At 48.3% G+C, this 17,715-nt stretch overlaps 1 protein-coding gene across 1 annotated transcript in view; it reads left to right on the top strand.

The window, feature by feature from the left end:
* The first annotated feature begins 12,733 nt into the window (after window positions 1-12,733).
* Window positions 12,734-17,715, top strand: part of CALN1 (calneuron 1) — a 270,634-nt gene continuing 265,652 nt past the window's right edge. The window contains exon 1 of the mRNA XM_049639377.1: window positions 12,734-12,770. Coding sequence (XP_049495334.1) covers window positions 12,734-12,770 — 37 coding nt within the window. The remainder of the gene's footprint in view (window positions 12,771-17,715) is intronic.

Below are 17,715 nucleotides of genomic sequence, written 5' to 3' on the forward strand. Positions count from 1 at the left end.
TCCCATCAAGCCTTTCTCCCCGAACTCCTGCTGCCAGAAGAGTCTTTCCAAAGTGTGTAGTTAGCTCATCTGCTTATTTGTTTTTTGTCACTACTGCTCATAATTATGGAAGCTGCATGAGGGAAGAAATCTTGTCTGTTCTGTTCATGGCTTTGCCCCCTGGAATGTGGCCTCGCACATCAAAGGTATTGATGTGATATTTAGGTATCTGTTGGCTGGCTGAATGAATGGAATACACATCTGATTCTGTCAATCCCCCTTAAAGCCTTCAAATGGTTTCCCTTTGCCTCTCAGCTGAAGTCACATCTTCTGGAAATTGTCACATCTTTCACAAAAAGGTCTGTGCGTACGTTTCCACCTCTCCCTGCTTTCCCCCGCTCCTCCACTCGTCTCCAGCTTTCCGGAACTTTCTTCAGCTTTTCAAATACACCTTGTGTTTTCTTCTCTCCGCATGCTTTCCTCCAACTGCCTAGAACCGCTTTGGCTTCTCACTTTGTCTAAGTCCTTCTCGAGAAGTGAATTTCAGTTTAAACGTCACCTGTTCTGGGAAACCTTCCAGAAGTTTCTCTCAAGAGGTGTTGCTGGAAGCCCCTGAGAACTTCCCAGAGTGCCCTGGACTTCTTCATCTTAGAAGCTGTCACATGCTATTGTGACTGCTTGATTGTGTTTCTCTACCACCACGGTTTTTAAAAATCAGTGTTACTGAGATATAATACAAATTCCATACATAGATCGATTTAGAGTGTACAATTTAATTGTTTCTGATATAGTCACAGAGTTGTGCGACCACTACCCAAAGTCAATTTTAGAGTATTCCCATCGCATTCCATTCCTCCCCCAAATAGCCATTAGCAGCCACTCCTCAATCCCTTCCAATCCCCTTGGCTCGGGGCAACTTCTCTTCTCCTTTCTGTCGCCGTGGACGTGCTGGTTGTGGACACTTCATAGACTGGAACCTAACTTCCACATGGAAGTGATTGTGTTGGTCTGTTCCCACTGGATTCCTGGTGCTTAGCAGAGAGCTTGGCTTGTGGTTGGCCCTCAAGAAGTATTCGTTGAATGACTAGTTGATTGAAAAATTGAAAATTTAGACACTTGCAAAGCCAATCGCTCCCCTTCCTGGCTATCTGCTACATTCTTACACGTATTGACTGCTGTTTTGTTTTTGTTTAATGTACTTGTTTGTCTTCCTAGATCAGGAGTTTCTTGAGGACCAGAGCCATGCCTGATCTTTGTATATCTTGGTTGAGTATTTGGCACACCAAGCACTCGACAAATGTTTGCAGAATGGGTGAATGAACGAATGAATGAATGAATCCGCTAACAGCACTCATTCCCTTGTCATCAGTCAAGCTCTCCCACGGGGACACGGTGGGCTCAGGTCGTTTGTTTGTTTCATTCTGCCCATGTGTATTAACAAGCCAGTACATGATTTTATACTTTCCACCAGCATTTTGTAAATATCCCTCTCGCCCAGGACAATCACCCCTCTCTGTGGTTAGCTGTCTCTTGGTAATCCTGGTGTTCTCGCAAGGCCCTGCCCAGCCCTTTATACAGACTTAGGGCTTCATCAAATGCTTGTGATTTAAAAGTCTATGCCTTGGCATCTCGGAGGCCCTGGGTGTCCGGGACAGGGCCAGTATATGTCGGTTGGGTTGTGATGCTTCACTCTAGCATCCTGAGGCATGTTGGAATTGGTGGGTTTTGAATCCCTGCCACCCGGGGGACTCCCACCACGGATGGTCTGTCCCTCCGAGTGAGGCAGTCATGCCACAGAGAGAACATCCTGCTTGGGTAGGGCGCCTATATCTGTATGGGGGTGGCATATCTCGATGTGTCGGGGTACCTGGCTGCCCCAAACCCAGGAGGAAGGTAAGGAGGAAACCAGCTGGGCCTCTTCCTATTGGCCGCTCTCCGCTGGCCTCCAGTTAAAGAGTCGGCGGCTCCAGGGTTATCAGTGTGGGGCGTTAGCCAAGCTTTGTGGCCCGGGTCCTGGTGCCGTGGGCCCAACTGCCCATGATGCTGCTGAAGGGTGCCTCCTACAGTGTGGCCTGAGGACACAGGGCTCTCCCCAGGGTCCTGCGCATAGGGGACCCTCTGAGCAGCTGGGCCTGTTCGACCCACTCTAGTTGGCCTACGGTGCCCCGGCTCTTGTTTCCCCGGGATGTGGTCTGCCACTGCCTGGGAAACCCAGGCCGTGCCCTGCACATGAACACAGAGGCCCACTGCGGGCCTCTGATGACTTCACAGGACTCTGCTCCCCTGGACCTCGGCCTCTTCTGGAGAATCCTAGAAAGTGCTTGTAGATCAGCTATTGCCTGTAGTAGGCTGAATAACTCCCCCTCCGCCCCCCACAACATGTTCACCTCCTAACCCTGGAAATGGTGAATATGTTACCTTATACTTTGCAGATGTGGTTAAGAGATTCTTCTGGATTACCTGCGTGGGCCCGGTGTAATCTCAGGGCCCTTATAAGAGGGAGGCATTTGCTCAGAGAGAAGATTTCACACAGCCACACAGGCCTTGAAGGTGGAGGAAGGGGCCTTAAGTAGCCTCTAGAAGGTAGAAAAGTCAAGGATTCTCCCCTGGAGCCTCCAGAAGGACCCATCCCTGCCAACACCATGACTTTAGCCCCATGAAACCTGTTTCAAACTCCTGGGCTCCAGAAACTACAAGAGAATAAATCCTTGTTGCTTTAAGCCACGAGGTTATCGTGACTTGTGACAGCAGGAGTGGGAAAACCAAAGTATGGCCCCTACCTTGGTTGCAGCTGTTCCTTGTACAAAAGGCTCATGCTGGTCACATGGGAGCAGTCACGGCCGCTGTGACACAGGACCACAGACTGGGCGGCTTAACCAACAGAAACTAATTTTCTCACGGTTCTGGAGGCTGGAAGCCCAAGATCAAGGTGCCAGCGGGGTAAATTTCTGGTGCGAGCTTACAGATAGCTTACAGGTGGCCGCCTTCTCGCCACGTCCTCACATGGCCTTCTGTCTGCGTGTGCACGTGAGGCACTGGTGTCTCTTCCTCTTGTAAGGACGCCAGTCTTACCAGATGAGGGCCCCACCATGTGACCTCGTTTAACCGTCATTACCCCCCTTGAAGGCTGTCTCCACACCCAGCCACGTTGGGGGTTAGGGTTTCAACACGCATTTGGCAGGGAGAGTGCCGTTCAGTCTGTAACACAGTCCCATGTGTGCAGAAGGGGCAAAGGTCCCTCCCGCGGGCCATTTTCATCCCAGGAGCTCTGTGCTCTTTGCAGATAAGAACAGTGTGTGGTCTGGGAGCCAGCGTCATGCGGTCCCTATACTGATCCCCGGGTGAGCTTACCTTGTGTTTCTGTCGTTCAGGGCTTCACAGACTAAATTGGGGTATTTGAGGAGTTTTTACTGAGCTCGTTTGGGCAGTCCTTCCCTGATGGCAAGAGTAACGCCTTTGGGCCAGTCATCGGAAATGTATCCTGAGGGGTGCCTGGGTGGCTCAGTCGGTTAAGCATCCGACTTCGGCTCAGGTCACGATCTCACGATCTGTGAGTTCGAGCCCCGCAGCGGGCTCTGTGCTGACAGCTCGGAGCTTGGAGCCTGCTTCGGATTCTGTGTCTCCCCCTCTCTCTCCCCGTCCCCTGCTCATGCTCTTTCTCTATCTCTCAAGAATAAATAAAGTTAAAAAAAAAAAAAAAGAAATGTCTCCTGAGAACATCAGGAGTTAGGATACAGAGTTCTTGGGTAAAGCTCTATTTGGCTAAGGCATTCGTCATTCCATAAGGCATTCGTCATGATGCTGAACAGGGTGGCAGTGATCTGATAGTATGTCTCTCTCTCTCTCTCTCTCTCTCTCTCTCCCCCCCTTTTCCCCTCCCTCACTGCCCTCCTTAGTAAAGGAAGCAGTCTGTCTGGTCCCTAGCTATGACTTCATCTTTCTAGGAATTAAAACCATTTTATATGTTCCTAACCCCAGTCTTTTCTGATCCAGTCTGATGCTGTACTGCTGAAAGCCCACTTCAACACCATTCCAGGGACACTTCCTCATGGGACCCAGTCCTCCTGACCCCAAGCTAGTGCTTAATTTGCGAGAAAGGTACTTCTGGCCAAAGTTCACTCCCCTGTGCTGGGATGTGAACTGTTAGTGGTTCATGGTTCAAGGCTACCTTGGAAACATGAAAGCCTCATCTCAGGAGAGCCAGGCACCTTGAATGTGGCTTCTGGACACCAAGCCTGGGTTAGCCAGGGCCGGCTCCAGACTGACATGGGGCAGAAGTGCTCTGAGGCCGCAGAATCTTCCGAGCTGATATCCCGCGATGGGAGCCACAGGCCCAGGAAACTGCGGCGACCTCCGTCCTGCGAGTGAGCCTCTCGTCTGACAACTTTCTGGAAACCCAGCACCAGCAGCAGGCACGGACAATTCCTGAACAAGATCCAGCCCCCCCTCACCCCCACCTCAGAGGTTCCCAAAGGACAGACGGCAGACGGGACTTCTCCCGTCAGCACAGTGACCAGATTTCCCGTTGGAGGAGCCCACACAGGTGTGATGACCTACAGTGATGTCACGTTGGCAGGTGGGACCACTGCAGCCCAGAGGTGTTAGAAGCAGGTCCTTAAATATACTTCTTGGAACACAATTTGGACCTGCCAGCTGAAAGTGTCAGCCGTAACATTCACCATTTCAGACTGATTTATAAGGAAAGGGGCTGCGTTTTGCTAGCCTGCGTCACCCGGTGTAAGCACGGAGTTTTTATCCTGCTCTACTCAGCCCGGAAGGGATGCCGCTTCAGGCACTGAGAAAACAGCTGTGCATTTGAGTTTATTTGTCCAAGTGGCCGGGGACAGTCTGGGGACAAACCGTGCCTTATTTGGAGTTGTTTATTCTTTCTATACCTCTCTTGCACGGGGCGACCTCAGATCACCTTCTGCAGCTTGGAAAAACCCGAGTCCGCTTATGCACAGCCTAGGGGCACTTGGCCGTGGCCCGAGAGAGGTAGGTTGTGCCAAACCTGTCCTTAGCCACTGGAAGCTGGTGGGGCATTGGATGGATTGAAGGGCCCTTGGAAGGTTGTCTTCTATTGGTTACCCTCTTGGGCCATGAAAGGTCCAGCTTCATAACGACAGTGTCTCAATGGGGCTCCCATAGGAAACCGAACACCCACAGACACGGGCGGCGGTTAGGACGGTGTCTCCCTCGGGCATAAACAGAGTATCGTGTTTCTCTGCATGGGGAATGCTGGGCTTTTCAGAGGGGAGGCAGTGAGCCTGGTGACTCCCCCTCACACCTTTGGGTTTAGAAGGAAAGTGTCTCTACTGGGCAGGAACACGGGCCCAGGTGTTCGGGCGGACCTCCACTCACGCTCAGGATGTTCTCTGGCTGGTCTGAAACACGTGTCTGGGAATGTAGAAGCGGGGAGAGCACTGGGCAAGGGATCCGCAAGCGTGAGGCCACGCCGATGGCAGAATCCCAGCTGTGAGGTGTGGGTCTGTTACGGGTCAGATTGGTTCCCCACCCAAAGATATGTTGGTGTCCTCCCCCCCCCAGTACCACGGAATGTGACCTCATTTGAAGATAGGGTCGTAACAGAGGTGATCAACTTGACATGAGGTGTTTAGGGTGGACTCCAATCCAATATGACTGGCGTCCTTTTGAAAAGGGGAAATTTGGACAAAGATACACAGAAGAACACCATGTGAAGGTGCAGGCAGACATCTACAAGCCAAGGAACACCAAAGATTACCAGGACTCCCCCGGTAAGCTGGAGGAGAGGCAGGGGACAGATTCTCCCTCAAGAATCAAGACAGAATCAACCCTACCAACGCCTCGATCTCACACTTCCAGCCTCCAGGACCGTGAGACGGTAACATGCTGTTGCTGAAACCACCAAATCTGTGGTGCTTTGTCACCGCACCCCCACCAGAAGGACACAGGGCCTTGCAGGTAGTGACGAGCTTGTGAGTCCCAACGAGGAAGATGCCAAGGACCGGAAGGCAGCGTGCTCATGGGTGACAGCAGGGGCTAGTCAATGGGTGGCGCCTGGTGTTTCCATTATTGGGAATTACCTCCAAGTGCAGGCCCGTGACGACGACATCATCGTCGTCGTCACCATCGCCATCGTCATCACAACTAATCTTTCTTGAGTATCTACTATGTGCCTGACATAGATGCTATATATGTTTTTTTTTTTTAAATCATATCTACGCCCAATGTGGGGCTTGAACTCACCACCTCATTGATATCAAGAGTCACGTGCTCTACCGACCGAGCCAGCCAGGCACCTCTATGTTTTACATGTCCTGTATCCTTGAGGTCTGACAACCTACGAGGTCAATGTGGGTATGATTCTCGTTTTGCAAACTAAGAAACTGAGAAGGAAGTAGATTGCCCAAGAGCATTCGGCCGACAGGTGGAGAGGCCCGAACGCAGCCACTCCCAGCCCTGCTCACGGTTCTCCAGTTCGCATACGATGGGTCTGTTTCTTCAATGTCAGGCTCACCCTCTCAGGATCTTTGTGTTGGCTGCTCCCCACCTAGGTTGCTTTCCCACTAGGTTTCTGCCTGGCCAGCTCCTTTTTCTGTCTGTCTCAGCACAATGCTTTGTCTGCAGGGAGAACCCCTTGTTCTCCCGGTCATCTCTGCCCACCGCATGTTTTATTATGATTTTTTTTCTCACCAGCCCTTGCCACTGTCTGAAATTTCCTTCTTGCTCCATCATGAGTCATCTGTCTTAACCCACCGGAACGTAAGTTTTATGAGGACAAGGACCTTAGCTGGCTTCTTCAGTCCTCTATCCCAGAAACTAGATCAGTTTCTAGTTTCAGACCAGCAGAGAAAGTGTTCAGTAACTCAGTTCCCTTAATTATTCAAATAATGTGGGCCTTTTCAACCTAATCGGAGCTTGGGCTCCATGATGCTCATGCAACAGATTTGGGAAGGTCATCTACTCAACAGAAGGCAGCTTCCATCTGTCCTGTCTGTCCTTCTAATCCTTTTGCAGTGCCTGGGGGCTGGAGGAAGCTTTCACGCTGGGCCTCCTCCCCCCCTCCCCCCACCTCCTGCTCCCTCACCTGCCAAGGGGTCTGTAAGAGGAAGGCAGACACGAGGAAGTTGGCTTTGTCATTGGATGGTTGTTGTCATCCTTCCCAGGAGGCAAGGAATCTGGGGCCAGTGACCGTGGCTTTGGGTCAGTCAACCAACATAGCAGCAGGTCGGGCTCGGCCTTGAGGCTGCTATACTCGGCGGTTGAGGACCGTGTGGCCCAGTTTGGGAAGATCCTGGCCCATTGGAAGAGGGGGTCTGTTGTAGGGCACAGGGCAAGGCTCCAGTGCCTGGGACGGGCAGCCACGCACAGCCCTGGGGTGCTCGGGGCTGTGTGTGTAGAGAGGCGAAGCCACATTCTAGCCTGTCCTGTAAGTTGATGAGCCCCAACAGGCTGCCGCCCAGTATACCCCACGCTGTCTCTGGGGCCTTGCTAAGGCCACCCCACCATTTGTGCCCACACATCTTAAGATCTTACCAGGGCTGCCTGGGTGCATTCAGCAGACGTTGATCGAGCACCACTGTGTGGGGGAGACGGGTGGTGGGCCAGTAGCTACAGGAGCAGTTATTTGGTTATTAGAGACAGTATTTCACTGGGACGTGTCGTGGACTGAAGGACCATCTGGCAGGTGGCTGACATTAGATGCCCTCAGCCCCAGACGGACCACATCCTGCCTCCGGGGCTGGGGTGTCAGCCCCCAAAAGGGCCTTCTTCCTTTGTCCCCCCTCCTTTAACAAATGGGGAGGGGGAAAGGCCCTCCCCAAGATTTCCTCTGAGGGACCTCCCAGTATTGGTTCCTGTGCCAGAAGCATTTGTGCAGTTCGGACAGGAGGTCCAGAGGTCAAGGGGGGCTTTGGCCTGGGCGCTTCTGAGCACACCTTCCTGGCCGCTCTTGCCCACTGATTCCAGAGGAGAGAGTGACTTCCTCCCTTCCTTCCCAAGAAGAGCTTAGTAAGCAACCTGGCTTTGGCTGTACATCTTAAAAAAAAAGAAATAGGGAAGAGGGTATTCTGAGTAGCAGAATAGCCCGTTGACTTCAAAGAGAAGGTCTGCTCTTAATTGAGCAAAGAGCTCATGTCCAGTGTGTAGCTTGGAGGGGAGGAGGGGGTGTCAAGAGGTTTGAGGACCATGTGGCCCAGTTTGGGAAGAGCCTGGCCCATTGGAAGAGGGGGTCTGACCTTGCGCCATCACAGTGGGCTCCAGCCCAGCCTTAAATACCAGCCCCATAAATGCCGAATTAGTGATTGGGTAGGAGCCAATGAGGACTTTGATGCTGAAGTGATCTGTAATTAGATGTGCTGTTGTTTTGTTTTAGGTTTATTTATTTATCCTGAGGGGGGCAGAGGGGCAGAGAGAAAGAGAGGACGAGAGAGAATCCCAAGTGGGCTCCATGCTATCAGCCTGGAGCCCAACGTGGAGTTTGAACTCACGAACCGTGGGATCGCAACCTGAGTCGAAATCAAGAGTGACACGCTTAAATGGCTGAGCCACCCAGGCGCCCCTAGATGTGCTGTTTTAAACCCACAGCTCTGAATGCTGGGGGGGGGCAGGGGTGGTGGTCCAGTCACCAAGCAGGGAACGGGTCCGGGGTGAATTTTTGAGTTTGAGCTAGATACGATGAGAATCCTCTGGAAAAAGTTCAGGTAGAAAGAGCAGAAGGAGTAAATGTTTGTTATTTTTAATTTCAGTTATTATTATTATTATTATTATTTTGCTTCTTCGTACAATGTGTGAATAGTCCTGGTTTACTGCTCCAGAATTAAGAAAAAAAAAGTGTCCCAACTTATTTTCCCATTGAGAGTGCCTCATTTTCCATTCGAGTGACACACAGAGAGAAGGGTAATAAGTGAGGGAGGGGGGCAGAGGTGGGGAGACGGGTCTGCCAGCAGCTCCTGTATGTGCTGTTTTTATCAGGCGTATCGTCGTGAACCAATTTTCATGTTGAAATGGCTTTTCTCCCCCCGAACAAATTACTTTTTATGGGGTTGAATGGGATGGCAGGCGCCTTCTTTGAAGATTAGCTAACTCAGTTCTTAGCCTGTGCTAAAATACGTATCTTGTAAACCCTTCTAAGGGCAGAGTCTGTGACCGGTTTGCTCCTCACAGAGGATTGACTAATACGAGCTGGAGGAAAAAAAAGAATTTTCAAAAGAATCCGGTATAAGAACAGATGCCTGGAGTTTTGGCAAAATAGATTTCCGCTCTGAGACTTCGGAGCAGCTCAGAAAAATGGACCCCGGAAGGGAGAGGGCAGTTCTAGGAAGTCTTCAGTTCATTCATTGCTTTGGTTTTGTTTTTTTTTTAAATAACATTCGGTTCCTGTAAAATCAGACAGGTGGATGCGTTTGTAAATAAAGAATAGTGTATTGACCACCACCAGCTGCTGGCAGTCATCTGGAATGTCACCGTTCGATGATAATTCATCTCTGTATTTTGTTGGATTTACTTCCTGTGTTTCTTCCCCGAGGCACGTGTTTTTACAGTGCAAATCATATTGCTTATATAATTTTTATCCTGATATTTAAAACAGTAGGTTTTCTCCCGTCATTTAGAAATGGGATTTTTGCTTGTGCGTCCTACTTGACCACGTGGATGTAATTAAATCGACATCACATAGTTTTTTGGTTTTTACCATTTTATTTTCAATAATTTCAATTATTCCTAGAGGGAAGATTCAAGAATAGTGCAACGATCTCCCGAATATCCCTCGCCCATAGTCTCTGATTGTTGACGTTTGGTTCTATGTGCCTTCCCCTTCTTTCTCTCTCCCAAATATGTCTGATTACTTTTTCAAAACCTTTGTAGAGTAAGCAACAGATAATGGTGTCCCACCATTGTTGAATACTCTGTGCCCCTTTTGCACAAAGACAGTTTCCTGGCCAATCATGATATCATCATCAGAATCGGGAGACTAGTCATGGGTAGTACCACCGTGTAATCCACAGCCACTCATCAGATTTCCCCAGATCTCCCGGTACTGCTCTTTCTGGCAGATTCATCCAATCCAAGATCATATTTAGCATTTATCTGTGATGTCTTCCCCTCCCCCCCATTTCAAAAGGTGCCTCGGGTTTTGTGTTTTGTTTTGTTGTTTTTACTATGAGGACATCTGTGATGTTATAGGCCAATCATTCTGTAACATGTCCCTGAGGTTGGGTTTGTCCCTTATGGTTTAGATTTGAGCTTGGCAGCTTTTACAGAAATAGGACAGAGGGATGACAACGTGCCCCCCTCACAGCGTTGGATCAGGTGACGCATGGTGATGATCTGCCCCCTGACTCATGATGCTAACTTTGATGGCTGCCTTCAGTGTGCCAGGCTTCTCAACGTAAAGGGACTCTTTCCCCTTCATAATTAATAAGTATGCAGTGGGGAAATACTTTGAAATTTATAAATACCTCTTCCTCATCAAACTTTCACTCCCTAGTTGTAGTAGCCATTAGAGATTCTTGCCTGAATCAATTGTGAATGGTAGTTACCAAATGATGGGTTTTCAGCGCCCAGCGTTCCTTCTGCATTTATTGGTATGATGCGGTAAGCAGGAGCCTCTTATTATCCACATCCATTCATTCATTGATATCGGTATTGGCTCATCAATTCCCATTTTATTCAATAGATCATTATCTCTTCCGGTTGTTGTTTATTTTCATGTTACCATCGGCCCCTTTCGGGCTGGTTCCTGGATCTTTCCAGTATAATCTCGTCATTGAAAACAATGGTCACACAACACACTAATAGTTAAAAATTTGTTTTCTACTTGACAATAAATAATGAGCCTTTTCCATGTTACTAAGACTTAACAGTGTTATTTTTAGACAGTGCACGGTGTCCATCCAATGTACTCAATGCTTCAGCTCTTCTGGGGCGGGGGAAGCTCTGAGAAGAAACCCCTCTCACATGCAAAGACCCACATTTCATTAGACGGGGGACACGCAGTGTTATCAGAAACGGAGTCAGCACAGAGAGCTGGAGTGAGTCCAGTGCATTCGGGTGTAATGATTCCTTGTCCTCCAGCTTGTAACTGATTGTGTAGCTGCTGGAGAGGCACTGTCTACCCAGGATGCAGATTCATTGTGAGGATACCTTTCATCTAAAAAATTCCCAGAGGCAGGGGCGCCTGGGTGGCTCGGTCGGTTAAGCGTCTGACTTCAGCTCAGGTCGTGATCTCACAGTTCATAGGTTCTAGCCCCATGTTGGGCACTGTGCTGACAACTCAGAGCCTGGAGGCTGCTTTGGATTTGTGTCCCCCCCTCTCTCTGCCCCTCCCCTGCTTACACTCTGGCTCCTCTCTCTGTGTCTCTCAAGAATAAATAATAAACGTTTAAAAATGATCAAAAAAATTTCTAGCTGACCTGAGTCGGCTCAGGTCATGATCTCATAGTTTGTGAGTTCGAGCTCCGCATCAGGCTCTGCATTGATAGTGCAGAGACTGCTTGGGATTCTCTCTCCCTCCCTCTCTCTGTGCCCCTCCCCTGTGCTCCCTCTTTCTCTCTCTCTCTCTCTCAAAAAAAAAAAAAAAAAAAAAATTCCAGCAGCCTATGTACCAATCGGCTGGAGATAGACTATTACATAGTAGTTTAAACAGTCTCAAGTTGTATACATCAATGTATAGATGTTTACGTTTGTATATGTGTGTTTGTATCCATTATATATGCATGCCCAATACCCATCTACACGATACTGGTTACAATTGGATGGAGGGAGAGGAAACAGAGAAATGATCTATAAGGGGCTTCAAACTGGTATATGTAAATTATATTTCCATGAAGCCATTAAAAAAATAGACATCTGAAGTAAATATGGTGTAATATATAGGCTTGATAAGGGGCTGGGTTAGGTAAACGCACGTTTACTATAATGTTCTTTTCTCTGATGGAGTCTTACGTTTGAAATATTTTACGATAGGAAGAATTTTTAAAACCTGAACGGAAATGATCGGTACTAAATTCAAGATGGTGATTTTATCTGTGGAGTGACAGGTATGGGATCAGGGAGCATCACTTGTATTTGTGATGTCCGACTTCTTTTTGTTTTTCTAAAAAAATTAATCAAAATCGCAAAACGTTAAGATTTGACGTCGTTGTGGGTTTACAGGGGTTCACTTACAACATTCTCTTGGCTTTTCTGCATTTATATATTAAAAAAAACATGCTATAGAAGTGAGAGAATAAGGCTCTAACTCTGGACAGGAAGGAAGTAATGGAATTTATAGCATGCATGGCATGTTAGCTCTGGAAAGCAGAGCCTGAGGCAAGGCTTAAGTGCTAAAGTCTTTGGGGAGGTGCAAACCCAGGGCAACAGAATGAGGGGATAGAGAAGCGAGAGGGGGAAGGATGAGAAGCAAACAGCAAGTGATCCGTTGCCACGTTAGCCACTGTTTTGTGAGGTCTTAGCTGTGCGGGATGTGTCCGTATAGGCTATATACAAACACTGTTTGGGGACCGTCCACTGGAGAGAGGAATGGAGAGGGGATTTATTTCCTAGCTCTTTGCTTTCTTCTCTGGCCAAAAGTGAATTTGCAGGAAGTTAATACTCACGAACTTCTGGAGTGTGTCCTTTAGCCCTTTTGACCACCCCTGGGGAGGCAAGATCGCACACACGAGTGTGGTGCATAGTTAGGAACTATGTGTGAGCGAGAGACCCTGGCAGTGGCCTCAGGCCTTGGGGCCACCCGGCCCTAAGGGAGTCTGATTTGAGCCCCCCCGCACTGGCAATGGCTACGGCAAACCAAGAGACCAAGGGTATGGGAGGTAAGCTTACGTGGGAGGAGGGGTGAGGAATTAAAACTGTTCTGGGCTGACCTCTTTTCTGAAGAGCATTTGGAGGACAACAGTGTTCACTGAGGTTTGGGGGAAGGATTTGGAAAGCGGGACTTGGAGTTTGGGAAGAATCATGAAGGTCTTGCCTAGAGGCATGGGGAAAAGATTGTCTCTGGCCACAGAGGTGGGGAGGCTCCGTGGGATGCAACTCCGTGGGATTGCGTTGAACGGGCAAAGAAGAACCGGGAGGGCTGGCGGTCTGGAAGAGTGCTGAGGGCTGAAGGTCTCAGAAGACCGAAGAGAAGCTGGATGGGAGTGACCCTTGGAAAAATAGGAGCTTGTGCTACGAGAGTGAAATGGTAGAGCTTAAGGTTCAGAGTGGCAGGCAGGTTGGGTAGGGGCGAGGATCGGGATGGGGCCGTGGGTGAGGTTTCTTGAGCGGAGAGGGGGTAAAAGATAGGAGGGAAGCAGCGGTTCAGGATCTCGAGGTCACTTAGAACAGCAGCAGGAGGCTGGGCACGGAGCAAGACTGTTGAGCTGAGACGCGGCAGAAGTGTAAAGGCGTGAAGAGGAATGGTTAGCAAATTTAGCTGGGCCCGGCACTGGAGGACCAATGTGAATGGTGAGGAACTGTTCCAAGGTTGAGTCACCAAGGGATGCCAGTTAACAAATGGGGTCAGCTATTCTATCGTTGACACTAAACTGAATCATCACCATATAACCTGGAAGCCAATTGCCATCCGTCTGTAAAGGTCTCGTGCATTTTCCTACTGCGAAATTCCGTTCCTCCCATGACCCCTGCCCACCGCCCCCACCGCCCCACCCCACCCCCAGCTTTCTTAAGTTGTGGGTGTTGGAGTGTTCATCACATGGTGCTGTCATGCCTGTCCGCGTTTCTGCCTCCCTCCCCACCTGCCCCATCGTGCGTGCTGGCAGGGCAGGGCCAGATCTCACCTTGCATCGGGTCCCCACCCAGCCTGGTCCCTGACGCCCCGCGGGAGCTCAGAACATTGCAACGCGGTGTTGCTGGCAAGGAGAGGGCTGTAGCAGCATCAGGCCACCAGGAGCCACGGATCACTTTCTCTTCGATGGTTGAGAGAAGCTCTTTGATTAAGTCGCCTCCTCGTTTCTGCCCTTTCAGACATAACCTTCTCTCTCCCCTCAAGATACAAGTTCCTTGTAGAATATTTGGAAAACAGTGATAATGACCCATAACCCTGACCCCCAGCGACAGCCACTATTAATGACTTAGCATAGATTTTTACAGTCCTAAATCTTATTTATTAATTTGAATAGCTAGCACATTGATGGCACACCTTTCAAAAGGCAGAAAAGTGGCTGTTGTGAAAGTGTCCCCCTATTCCTATCCTTCCTCCCCTCATCCAGTTCCCTTCTGCAGGAGAGCCTCGGTTACTGGATTCCTGTAACCAGGACAGCCTATACTTTCCCAAGCAAGTTTGTGTCGTGGGTTTTTTTTTTTTTTTAATTTTTTTAACATTTATTTATTTTTGAGAGACAGAGGGAGACAGAGTGGGAGTAGGGGAGAGTCAGAGAGAGAGGGAGACGTAGAATCTGAAGCAGGCTCTGAGCCATCATCACAGAGCCCGATGCTGGGCTCCTACCATGAACTGTGAGATCATGACCTGAGCTGAAGTCGGACGCTTAACCGTCTGAGCCACCCAGGTGCCCCTGTTTTTTTTTTTTTTTTTTTAATTCTTTTTACACCAATAGTAGTATTTGACCGACACCTTTTTGCATTTTTCATTTCACAATAGTTCTTGCAGGTCATTCCACATCAGGATGTAAAGAAAATTCTTACTCTTTACAGCTGCCTAGTCTTTTATTGTTTGGGTGTAGTATACTTGATTTAACCAATTTTCTGTTCATGGGTGTTTGAATTGATTCAGATCTCTGTAATTTGCAATGTTTTGTTATGGACAATTCAAGGGTAAAGTACACCCATGGGGGCCCATCACCCAGCTTTAACTTGGGACCGTGTGTGTGTGTGTGTGTGTGTGTGTGTGTGTGTTTAAGTTTATTTATTTATTTTGGGAGGGGGGTGTGGAGAGGAGCAGAGAGAGAGGGAGAGTGAGAATCCCAAGCCGGCTCTGTGCTGACGCGGGGCTCAATCCCACAAACCGTGAGATCATGACCTGAACCGAAGTTGGACGCTTAACAGACTGAGCCACCCAGGCGCCCCACGTGTGCCCTGGTTTTCATAGAACAGAGCTCACCTTAGCGCACTTCAAAGAGATTCTACCAGTTTTTAGCCCTACCACCCGATGTGTAGAGGGTCCGTTTCCCGCGGCTTTACCTACACAGCGTGTTATCAAACTTCATGCGCTTACCTGCCTCCCGGCTGAAATATGTTATACACACGTCGCTTTCCTTTGCATTTCTCTTATCCTGGGTTGGGGCGAACATTGTTTTATGCATGCTTCGTAATTCCTTTCTTGGAAACTAGCTGCTCATATTCTCCGAACGCTCTGCTTTGGGTTTGGTGGCCTTTTTCTCATTGATGTACACGAGAGCTTTTTCAATATAAGGGAAATGAGCGCCTCCTTTGTAATATACACTGCAGATGTTTCCATTTTGTTTCTGATCTTTGACGTAAGGTACTGTAGGGTTGTTTTTTGTTTTTTGGTTTTTGGGGGTTTTTTTTTGCCATGAAAAGGCTTTTTTAAAAAGCTTTTAAAAATTGTGTAGAATTATCGATCTTTTATTTTACAGCTTTTGGTATTTGTTCCCTGCTTAGTACAGCCTGTACAAGCCTTTTATCCACTCTGGGATTTTACAAAAATTTCCTTGTGGCTTTTTTCTAATATAATTAGGACTTCATTTTGTGTATTGAACCTTCGATTCTTCTGGAATTTATTTTTGGCGGGAACCTTTGATTCTTCCACAATTTATTTTGGTGGAAAGTGTGGACTGTGGTTTTATTCTTATGTTTTTTATTCAGCCATCTACTTAGTTGTCCTGACATCATTTGTTGAAGCCACCCTTTCACATTATTTGAAATGCACTCTTCTCATATACTCAGTTTCTGTATTAATCGAGATAGATTTGATATTCCTACTTTTTTTAAAAGAGTGGCCTCTTATCATATATTTAGCTCATTACTTACTGTTTGTAGTTTCCCATTTTTTATTATTAAAAATACGGCTGTGGTACGTCTTTGCGGATGAATCTTTGTACACACCTCTTTTACGATAAATGCCTGCAAACGGAATTGCCGCGTCTAAAGACACTTTGAGATGTCTTTATTATAGATATTGTCAAACATACCAAAAAGCAGAGAATAGTGTAAGCCCTTGAGTAGCCATCATGGAACTTCAATGAGTGTCGACATTTTATTTATCGTATTTCTTCTCTCGCTTCTGCCCCCAGGCATTTTCTCCTGAAGTGTTATTTTTAATTAATTACTTTTTTATTTTAAGAGAGCACGTGTGCGAGCAGTGGAGAGAGGCAGAGGGAAAGAGAGAGAGGGAATCTGAAGCGGGCTCTACACTCTGTGCAGAGCCTGATGCAGGGCTCCATCCCACAACCTTGGGATCATGCCCTGAGCTGAAATCAAGAGTCGGATGCTCAGCCAACTGAGCCACGCAAGCCCCCCCCCCCCCGGAGTATTTTAAAGCAAAGCCCAGACTCTGTATCATCATCCATAATCGGATCCGTATATCTCTCTAATTAACTTAAATTAGCTTATTTCTTTCTTACGGTTCTCTCAAAAGTGTCCGTTTCAGATTTGCCCTCATCAGGATTCAAACAAGGTCCAGATTTTTTTTAAGGCTTTTGTAATTATTGCTCTGATTGGCCCGCAGACAGTGCACCCGTGTGCCCCTCTGCCAGCATACGCGAAGAGTTGCTTTTACCCTGTGTCTTCGACAGTTCTGGGCACATCCTCCGACAAGCCTTGCTGACCTTCCAGGGGCTGTAGCCAGAAACCACGGGGCCCTCCTGCCTCCCTTCCTCCTCTCACATCCCACACCTCACCTTTCAGGGTATTCTGCCGGCTTTACCTTGAAACGCATCCATAGGGGCGCCTGGGTGGCGCAGTCGGCTGAGCGTCCGACTTCAGCTCAGGTCACGATCTCGCGGTCCGTGAGTTCGAGCCCCGCGTCGGGCTCTGGGCTGATGGCTCAGAGCCTGGAGCCTGCTTCCGATTCTGTGTCTCCCTCTCTCTCTGCCCCTCCCCCGTTCATGCTCTGTCTCTCTCTATCTCAAAAAATAAATAAACGTTAAAAAAAAAAATTAAAAAAAAAAAAAAAAAAAGAAACGCATCCAGAACCTGATCGCCCCTCCCTCCTGCGTGAGTCATGGTCTCTTGCCTGGACCATTGCAGCAGCCTCTCTGCTCCTGAGTTCTCCCCAAAGTGTGTTAACACAGCAGCCAGAGCTCCCTTTTGTTAAACGGAGGTGTAATTGGCATACGACATGATATTAATTTCAGGTGCACAACACAATGGTTCCAGATTTGTATATATTGGGAAATGATCACGTAAGTCTAGTTAATATCCGTCACCACACTTGGTTACAAAATTTGTTTGTGTTGAACACTTTTAAGATCTACTCTCTAGCCACTTTCACACGTGCCGTACGGTATTATCAACCGCGGTCACGCTGTATGTCACATCCCCGTGACATTTATTTTTTAACTGCAAGTTTGTGCCTTTCGACCCCCTTCACTTATTTCATCCTCCCCCCTACCCTTCCCGCCTCTGGCAACCGCCGGTCTGTTCTCTGTCTCATGGTTTTGTGTGTTTGTTTTTGAATTCCAAAACAAAGCGAGATTACGCGGTATTTGTCTTTCAATGTGTGACTCACTTCGCTTTACATAATGGTATCCTCAAGGTCCATCCGCATCGTTGTGAGGGGCAAGATTTCATTCTTTTTTTTACGGCTGAGTGGTATTCCATTGTGTACCTAGAGCGCATCTG

The sequence above is a fragment of the Panthera uncia genome, chromosome E3 (genome assembly GCF_023721935.1).
Source record: "Panthera uncia isolate 11264 chromosome E3, Puncia_PCG_1.0, whole genome shotgun sequence".
NCBI classification, from domain to species: domain Eukaryota; kingdom Metazoa; phylum Chordata; class Mammalia; order Carnivora; family Felidae; genus Panthera; species Panthera uncia.